General features: G+C 43.8%; 1 protein-coding gene across 1 annotated transcript; it reads right to left on the reverse strand.

Annotated features, from left to right (window-relative positions):
• Positions 1-5,960: 5,960 nt before the first annotated feature.
• Positions 5,961-8,581, reverse strand: LOC110099342 (subtilisin-like protease SBT1.7). Its single transcript, XM_020826461.2, has one exon. The coding sequence runs from the start codon at positions 8,438-8,440 to the stop codon at positions 6,137-6,139; it is 2,304 nt and encodes a 767-aa protein (XP_020682120.1). The 5' UTR covers positions 8,441-8,581; the 3' UTR covers positions 5,961-6,136.
• Between the last annotated feature and the right edge of the window lie 1,672 nt (positions 8,582-10,253).

Here is a 10,253-nt window from a genome sequence, read left to right on the forward strand (position 1 = left end):
TGCCCTTTTGTAATGTTTCTGTTGCTTGATTTTTTTTGTTGATATCTGATGAACTTGGTTTCTGTTGAAATATGATGAATACCTATCATAAAAATGATATACTTGTTACTCTTTCTTTAAGATGCATATTTATATTTGTAACATTTTATAATAGTTATATAATATATTATATTTTCTATTCTTTTAAATACATCATTTAGTATGGTGCTCTAAATCTTATAAATAAAAGATGAAGATACTTATTTTTGATCTTTTGAGACCTGCTGTCATATGTTGTGAGATTTGCAAAGAAGTTAGGGCTATTTCTCCTAATGTCTATACTCACTCTAATTTTGTCTAATTTTCCAAGCTCTAACTTATAAATTACCTTTTTTTTGGGAAAATTTTGGGGCTAAGCCCATTTATTGAATCAAGAGCGGTTACAAATTACAAAATTGAAGTAATAAAATACAAGTAAAGCTCCAATGCCCCCAAGAACAAAAAGGAAGTATAAAAAAAGGTTGGACTCAGGAAAAAGGTCTACACATAAATATATCATTTACAAAATTGGGATAGCACACGAAAATCCCACATAAGCTGCAAGATCCACAGCCACTAGTAAGGAACATCGGTTTCTGTGAGGCCAAAGCTAGGAACCATTACAGTGTTCCAAATAAAATCGTAAGCATCAATAAACCTTCCTTGGTTGCCAGAAGATCCTTCAAGGGAAAGTAGGTGTAGACCTTGGCTCATCATTGTCCTCAACCTCCAAAAAAACTGCCACCACAAAAATCGGTAACATAACAGCAAAGCAACCATAAATGCATAAAATTGGTCGCCAAAAGCAGTAAAAACTCCATAAATGTCTACACCGAGAGGCATACATCCAATGAAGCTGAAACAAAACCGCGGCACAGGAAGGGAACCAAGCCCAGATGAAAGTAGTCGGAGAAAGCAGTTACACAAAAATCTCCTTAAACCGATCCACCAATTTGTCATAAATATTCCAGTTACGATTTTTTGCACGGATGGCAGAAGTAATAGCCTCTTTGACATAATCTGGGGTGTTACACGATTTAGAGAATCTCCTGAAGTTACGTTCTCTACATATGAAATAAACAGCCACAGAAATGGATAAAAAAAAAATTCTCCAAAACTTTGTAATTGGGATTGCTATTGAAAAAATCATAAACCTGGTATAAATCGGGTCTTAGGTAGAAGCAATTAAGAACTGGGATCATGGAGGAGATAACAAAAAAGGTGAAATCACAATTAAAGAATAAATGGGAGTGAGACTCATTATGAGCCATACAAAATCCACATAAGGGGTAGACCGGGATCCCCCTATAAATAAGAATATCCACGCATTTAAGCTCCCCTTGAATAGCCATCCAGCAATAACAAGCATACCGAATAGCATTACCCTTATGCCAAATGAACTTAAATCAACTCACATCATCCATATTATCAAAGAATTGAGTAGTAAATCTCTTAAAAGTAGGCTTAGAGTAACCAGCCCAAGCCATAATAGGTTTCTCCTCAATACCAATGCTAAGAATATTATCTTTAATATCAAGACGCTAGTGAACATGAATAGACCAATTCCCATTAGTAAGAAAATCCTTGACAACACAGCAAGCAAGAGAATTGCTGTAAAAAGTTTTTGCTAATGAATCACCATTGTACCAAGGATCCTAGAGCAATGAAAAGGTGCATGAAGGGGCCACTTTAAAGCAAAAAAATTCTTTAACCAGATGAGCCGTGTTATAAACCAACTTCCAAAATTTTGAAGCCGACGAAGGAGGAGGCTTCCAAGGTGATTCATATTTAACTTTAAACCACTGACCCAAAATGGAATGAACATTAAACATTTTCCAAATGAAAGAGCACATAACTCCATGATAAATAGAGTCAAAAGAAGGAATTCCCAGACCCCCTTTATACTTAGGCTTAGTGACAACTTTCCAGGAAATGATATGTATTTTCTTATCTTTAATGTTTCCAAAAAACATGAATTTAGAGCATAACTTGGAAATAACTTTACGGCAAGATTTAGGTAAAATAGCTCCCCTAATTCAATAAGCAATCGTATTGGCAATAGTAAATTTTAAAAATTGGACCCTCCCTACAAAAGAAAGAAATTTAACTTTCCGACCTCAAGTAGAGCAGAAATTCTGCTCAATAAGGGTTGGAAGTGAGTAAAATTAAGTCTATTGTAGGCAATAGGAATCCCTAAATAGGTAAGAGAGCTCTCAATGGAAGAAATGTACAAAATAGAAGCCAGGTTTGCAGCAATTTCCACATTCTTAGAAAAAAGGATAGAGCTTTTCATCGGGTTGATGTGAAGGCTAGAAGCTTCAGAGAAAAGTTGCAGTGTTCTTGAGGCAAACCAAATTATCTTGGGAAGCAACCCCAAAAACCAAAAGGTCATTAGCATACATGAGATGCTTAATACAAAAAGTTCTTTGACTAAGCCCCATAAAAGAAGGTTGATTCTCAATATGAAGGCATTGTGACAAACCAACCATCCATGGAAATACAGAAAAGCAAAGGGGATAAAGGACATCCCTGATGAAGTCCAGATGTAGAGTTACAGAATCCTTCCAAAGAGCCATTAAGACAGATGGAAAAGTGAACATCATTAATGCAACCATTGATCCATTTAATAAAAATGTCCAGGAAGACTTTAAGTCTCAATCTGTTCAGCAAAAAACTCCTTGAAACAGAATCAAAGGCTTTTTTGATATCAAGCTTGGCACAAAAAAAACTTTTGAGAACACTTAAAAACCTTAAGCAATTCAGTCGCCAGGATAATATTGTCAGCGGAGTGCCTATTAGCATTGAAACCAGATTGACTTTCATGAATAATAAAAGGTAGGATAGGTTTAAGCCTATTAGCAATAATCTTGACCACAATTTTATAGAAAACTTTACATAAGGAAATCGGTCTATAATCATAGATGTTGGTAGTGTGGGACCCTTTGGGAATGAGGGTGGTAGCAGTTGCCTTAGCCCCTTTGGGCATATGTCCAGAAGCAAAAAAATGCATGACAGCAAGGCAAAGTTTGTACCCAATGATGTGCCAAGCCTGTTGAAAAAAAACTAAAGGAAAAACAATCAGGACTAGGGGCAGAATCAGATTTACCAGCAAACACCACATCTTTAATTTTAGCATCAATAATGGGAGCAACTAAGGAGTTCATGCATGTGGAGGGAACCATGTTGCCCACGGGAATGAGCATGGAGCCTTCCTGAGCATGGTTTGGGGCATTAAAAATGGTATTAAAATGATCGGTTAATTCAACAGCAATGTTATGATGGCCAAAAATAATACCCCAAGGAGAGGAAATCTCCTTAATAATGTTTCTATTAGTTCTAGAATGGATCTTAGCATACAGAAAGCCCAGATCATCTTCCCCTTAAGAAATCCAGTAAGTTTTGGCTCTTTGAGCAATCCAAGAAGACCATTCCATTTGTAACAGACTTAAATTATTATTGGCCCTTCTAAGAGCAACATTAAGGCCTAAGTCCAAAGGATTACTTTATAAATCAATAAGACATTGCATTTGAAGACTCTTAGCTTCCAAAATAGCATTGGACAAATAAGAAGCAGAAGACCAATTCTTTCCCTTAATAGCAGTTTTGAGATCCCTTAAACAATTATAAAAAGCACAAATGGGGCTAGCATTATCAGGCTGGTCAAAAGCATGAAGTAAAACATCCCAAAACCCCTCCATGTTGAGCAAAAAATTCTTGAACATGAACCTAGAGAAGGTTCTATTAACCGGATTTGCCATCATAATAAGAGGGGAATGATCAGATCCAAAGGGAGAATCAACCTTGCAATACGCAGAAGGGTAGAAATTCAGAAATTCTGGATTTGACCAACGTTCTATCGAGCTTAATGTGAATGGGGAGATCAGCCCTTTGATTAAACCAGGTAAAGAGAAGTCCCACCGAGGTAAGATCTTGAAGCCCACTATTAAAAAAAATTATTCAGCTCACCCAGCCTTCCCTGGGGTAAAGGGGCACCACCAACTTTCTCAAAATCATATCTGAAACAGTTAAAATCCCCATGACAGCCCAAGGTAGATTAATACCTTGAGAGAGCTCCAGAAGGTTGTCCCAAAGCACTTTCCTTTCATCAGAAAGGTTAGCCGAATAGATGACAGATAGGAAAATAGGGGGAGAGGAACAAGAGGAGAGAGTCCCATGGATGATTTGGGAGGAAATAAAAGAAGGGGAAAAGGTCATAACAGAAGAATCCCACTTGAGCCAAATTCTACCAGGATTGTAAAAACCAAAGTTATCACAACATTGTTCATTATCAAAAAGAATGTGAGAATGACAAAACCAAGGGTTAGAGGGCAAGGAAGCCTGAATTTTTGCTTCTAAAATACCAAGAAACTTAAGTTTATGGGAGCTAATGAGGTCTTTGCACATCCTAACTTTAAGAGGATGATTAAATCCTCTCACATTCCAGGTAGCAAAAGCGGGCAGGGACATAATTAACGTGGAGGTTTTGCCTTTTTGGCAGATGTGGATTTAGGTTTTAGTTTTTTTAGCATAAGATTTGACTTTGGTTGGAGAAGCAAGCTTGGAGGAGGAACCCACAGAATTCTGGTTGCGGGAGTCCACCGACTGAGAAGAAGAAGAGAATTTTTCTTCCCCATCCAGAACATCCTCAGCCAACACAGGAAGAGGAGGTTCGAAATGCAAGGAAGCAAAGCTGTTAGCTAGAAGAACTTGAGGTGGGAGCATTATCTTAGGAGAGGGGGTGGGTTGTGAAGAGGAGGATTCTTCATTAGGAAGATTAAGGTTTGGGATTAACGGGTCCTTCTCATTGGAACTGGCCGGAGGCTCGGGAAGAGCAACCAAAGGAGCAGACTAGATAGGGTCAAAAGACAGCACCGGCTCAGAAATTTGAGCCTTGTCAATTGCAGTAAAACCTTCTTTCTCAGGCACAAGATCAATGGCAAGAGGAGTATTTATGTGGTTTGGGAGAGGTGGCTTGGAGGAGGATCCGGTAAAGTGGGAGGCAGGATTTCTTCTCTTACTTCTACCACGGATGAAATTGGGAGGTGGTACATGCTTAGGATTGGGATTAGAAGAACAAAGAGTAAAGTGGTGGAAAAGAGATCCACAGCCTTCGCAAGGGTTGGGCTTCCAAACATAAACAACTTTTAAAACCATGTATTCTCCATCCAAATCCAAAGAATTTCATCCGGCAAAATGGAATCCTTACTAATTTGAACACAAACCCTAGCGAACGTGAGCCTCGTTCGCTTAGTCGTCAGTGAATCAACAGATAAAGGAATACCAACATAATTTGCGATTTTGGATATACCTACGGGAGTCTACAAAGCCAACGGGGAGGTCTAGAATTTTGATCCAGAGAGGGATCATAGCAGATTCATCCCTCTTCGGTTTAAATTTTGGATTCCACTTCTGAAGGATGAACGGCTTACTAAGAAGAAACCAAGGTCCACCCGAATAGATCATCTCCATGTCCTCAACAGAGGTGAACTTAAGGAGGAAGAAGCCATCCGCCAGGGATAGAAGAAAGAAGCCATTCAACTTCCAAGCCTTATTCATAGCGGCAAGAAGGAACTCGTAGTACGGGCGTTGCCCTATGGAGTAGCCAACCAGAGAGTGTGTCCAGATGATCTTACCCGCAGAGAGGTCATTAGCTGTGAAGGAGAGTTTTTTGGTAGGGGAAACAAAGGACATGGGCCAGTCATCAGGAATGACAGAAGGACCAGAGAGATTATCCGCATACGAAGTAGGAGTCGGGGTAGGGGGCTAGGGGGAGCTCCTAACACGGAGGAGCCCGGAAGAGGTGGGAAGGCGAAGTGTTATTCACGTACAACTTTGTATCCAACACAAATATGATTTCATTGTTCAACATTTTTTTTGATAAAATAATGAATAATAACTCATAATAAAATAATTTAAATTATAATTTTATAAAATAACCTAAATAAAAAAAATTCTCACACCCTTTATGACAATTTACACTACCAATTCTTAAAATCTACATGAATAGAAATTGCACATTCTCCGTAAGTCAAATTAGGCACAAATTGCTTCTTACCCATTTTTGTTTTTAATTTTTTTTATCTGTTTAATTATATTATTCCTTTTGGTGGGAAACTTCTTAGATCCAAGAGAAAGCGATGGGACTGGCGACGGTGTGCTTCCCGTCGGACCACAATAACCTCCCTAACCCCGAAGAACCCGACGGCTGTGACGGCGCCGTGAACTTCACCGTGTAGCTCTTCTTCTCCCCCGTCTCCGCAAAATTCAACTCCGTAGGATCTACCGTTATGTCGATCTCCCCGCCGTCCACCTTCGCCGTCGCCACCGCCTTATAAATCCCCGGCGACCCCACATTCGTCAACGACCGCTCGTGTATCACCGTCGTCGTTCCGTCGGTCGTCTGACCGGTGGTGCCAGTGATTGCCGTCTCGAACACCACGGCGAACGATGGGTAATTGAGCTTCGACACGGCGTAGCTCTTACTGTCGTCGCAGGAGAAATTCCGACTCTTCACGATCGCAGCGATCTGGATCGAAGTGTAGTTCAGCGCGCAGAGGAAGTCAACGTAGTCGTCAGCGGCGAGGTCGTAGACGAGCCCGGGATCGATGGCGCTTGGGGGGTCTACATGGCCGGCACCGTAATCAAACGGCGTTGCTGGTTTTCCGGTGGCTACGTCTAGGATGCCGTCACCGCTGGGGTAGTCTACGTAAGCGGTAGTCATCAGCGCCGATTTGATAGCGGCCGGGCTCCAATCGGGATGAGCCGCCTTGAGCAGTGCTGCGAGACCACTGACGTGCGGGCAAGACATCGACGTCCCGGAGACGATGTTGAATTCCACTCGCCGGGAATCAGCCGGTAATCCTGTGGGGCCGACGGCACCTGTCCATCCAGCGAGGATGTTGACGCCGGGGGCAACCAGATCCGGTTTCAGGATATCCGGTGTGACGGTATTTGGGCCTCGAGAGGAAAACGCCGCCACCACCGGCGATGGCTGGACGCCGACCTTTGTCCCACCGAAGATAATGGTTGCGGTTGGATTAGGATCGGAGATTGCGTAAGCCTTGATTACGTTACCTGCTTTTTCACCAATCAGTGTAGCCGGAAGAAGATGTGCGTCTGCGACTAGCTCCTCGCCGTTGGCAGCCGTGTTTGCCAGGACCATGCCGGCTCCGCCAGCGTCTTTCACAACCAATCCCTTCTGAACCCTAGCATTGATGCCTCTCTCGCACAGAACCACTTTTCCGGCGACTTTCTCCGGCAAGAGAGTCCCAGGCATGCATAAATTCCCATTGGATGAGTTCGTCGCATTGCCAGCGAAGACGAAGCTGATCGGAGAAGACGGAAGCGGCTTCCCGCTGTAAAGCGACACCCCGGTAAAATTCTTCCCGTTGCCTAGCACAACATATGCCGGAAAATCCCTATCGATCGTCCCGGCGCCAACGGTTGTAATCCACGGCGCTATATTTGACAAAGTGCCGGCGGCAGGACCGCCGTTGCCTGCCGAACAGGAAACCAGCACCCCTCTCTCCATCGCATTAAACGCACCGATGGCTATGCTATCACGGTAATAATCCGTCGCGCCGCCTCCGAGCGAGAGAGAAAGCACATTGCAGCCGTCATCAACAGCTGCATCCATGGCGGCGAGGATGTCGGAGCTGAAACATCCCCCGGTCCAGCAAACCTTATAAACCGCGAGGCGAGCTCGCGTGGACATGCCGCGAGCGGTTCCCTGAGCATAGCCGAGAAGGCTGGCCTCGGGCACGGCGGAGCCGGCAGCGGTGGTGGAGGTGTGTGTGCCATGGCCGTCGTCGTCGCGCGGGGATCTGCTCTCCCGACTCTCGTCAATCGGTCCGGTATTTGCCTCATACCCTTTGGAGTAGAACCTCGCGCCAATGAGTTTGCGGTTGCAGGCTTTAGCAGGATCGAAGTTTTTACCCTCGACGCACTCCCCCTTCCAGCCGCCAGGGATAGGGCCGAGTCCGGCATCGTCGAAGCTGTTTCGTTCCGGCCAAACGCCGGTATCGAGCACACCGACGATGATATCAGTGGCGCTGTTGGATTCCAGTATATGGCCGACGTCACTCCGATCGAGGCCGAGAAATTCCGGCGTGCGAGTGGTGTGGAGATGGTAAGCGGTATCGGGGAGAACGGAAAGGACTCCCGGTCGGCGAGCCAGGACTCGGGCCTCGGCGGCTGTGAGACGGGCCGAGAACCCATTGGCGACGGTCTGGTAGGTGTATAGCATCTCGGCGGAATCGGAGATAGAGCGGAGAGATTCGCCGTACCATTTCGAGTGCTCTGCAAATCGCGCCGGCTTTTGGGCCTTCGCCATGTGAATGATGTAGGATGATCGGGTTGCGGAAACGGAGGCGGAGGAGAGGAGGAGGAGGAGGAGGAGAGAGGAGAGTATTGGTTGGTCCATGGCCTCGCGCTTGGACTGCGTGGAACCTGTGCGAGCTTCCGGCGAGTGGTTGGCCGGTAAAATGATTGGGGTTGATGGGGGGAGAAAAGGGCCACTGAGCAAAATGGAGAGTGTGCTGCTTATAAAGATATTTTGAGGGTTGTAATTCTTAGATTATTTCTAACCGAACTGTATATAATTATATATTATGGGTGTCAATTTTGTGTCACGAGTTGGATTCAGGTTGAATCTAGAACTGATCCGGTACCATTCGGGTCAACCTGAACACGACTCATTTTTGCAAAAGGGTCAATTTTTCAGACCCGAACCCGACATGACCCATTATCCACTCAAACACCAACGGTCAGGCGGGCAGTTCCGCGATGGGCAAGCGGGCAGCTGCGCGGCTGGCAAACACGAAGCGACACGCGAACTCGACATGACCCATTATCCACTCAAACACCAACGGTCAGGCGGACAGTTCCGCGACGGGCAAGCATGAAGTATTTATTATTTAAAAAATTAAATTTTCTTTTATAAAAAAAATTAAAATATAAAGGAATTATCTGATTTTTTATTAAAATATTCTTAAATAACTTTTTATTTTAAATTATAAATGTAAGGTGGAAATCGAATGTCCAGACTATTAAATTTTGAAATTAGCTGTCGTTGAGAGGAGAGAGAAGAATCGGCGAGTCTTGTTGCAGCTTTGGTCCCGTGGTCAGTGGGAACGGCAGCGACGGGGCCCGGGGTTGGGGCTCTGTCGGTCGCTAGCCTGCAGGCCGTGCCTGAAGCCGATGGATGCAAACGAGTCGAGTCGAGCTCGAGTCATGTCTAATTCGAGCTCGATTTGTGCCACTGAAAATGAGCTCGTGAGAAACTTGTCAGACCACGCCTTCTGCTGTCCTTCTCACACCGTTTGCCAGTTCACCTTTCGCTGTCCGCGTCGCTCGCCTGTTGGCCTTCTCCGGTCCGCCCTTTCGCACGGGGTTCTCCTGTCAAAGACTTGCGGTTCATCGTTTGCTCGTTGTCCACCTTTCGCATGTGCCAAATCGAGCCACTCAACAAGTAAACAAGCCGAGTGTTTATTCGATCAAACTTGAGCTTGATTACTCACCGAGTTTGAAAATCAGTTTGAGCTCGAGCTCAAAACTTGATAAGATTAACTCGCGAGCTTGAGTTGGCTTGCAACTCAACTTGACTCGTTTGCACCCCTAATGGTGCAGTTGTTGCGTAATCTAGCTTGAAACTCGATAAGTTCGATTCACGAGCTCGGGCAAGCTTGCGATTAGATCCAAGAGAAAGCGATGACTTTGTTGGTTGGTGCGTGGGTCCCATGAGGAGTTCTAATATTTTGAAGCATCATAAATTATTAAAATGGACAAATCGAGATTTTAATATATCTGCCAATTAACTCTTGATTTTTGAAAGCTTCGTTCAACCTCTTTTTTAGATATTTTAAGACCTAAGAGAGAGAGAGAGAGAGAGAGAGAGAGAGAGAGGTTCTTCGAAAAGTAGCCTCTTTCGGATGAGAAATTATTCCGTGTGGAGTCTGGACGGGAAGAACCGTCTGGATATATGAGTGTACAAACTGTATACAAATTTGTATACAGTTTGTTGCAATTATTTATAGTGTGTGTACACAGTATGTACACTCACAGTCCGGACGATTCTTCTCATCCTAAATAATCAAGTGGCTCTTCTCCTATTCCATACAAGCTGGTTAACTTCAACTCTTGTATCTGTAATGTTGGATTACTGAAGTATTTCCTTTAGCTGGTTCAATCATCATATTAATAATCCCATGAAATATATTCTCTAAATAGTACTCTTT

Source organism: Dendrobium catenatum, unplaced genomic scaffold (genome assembly GCF_001605985.2).
Source record: "Dendrobium catenatum unplaced genomic scaffold, ASM160598v2 fragScaff_scaffold_312, whole genome shotgun sequence".
Classification (NCBI taxonomy): Eukaryota; Viridiplantae; Streptophyta; class Magnoliopsida; order Asparagales; family Orchidaceae; genus Dendrobium; species Dendrobium catenatum.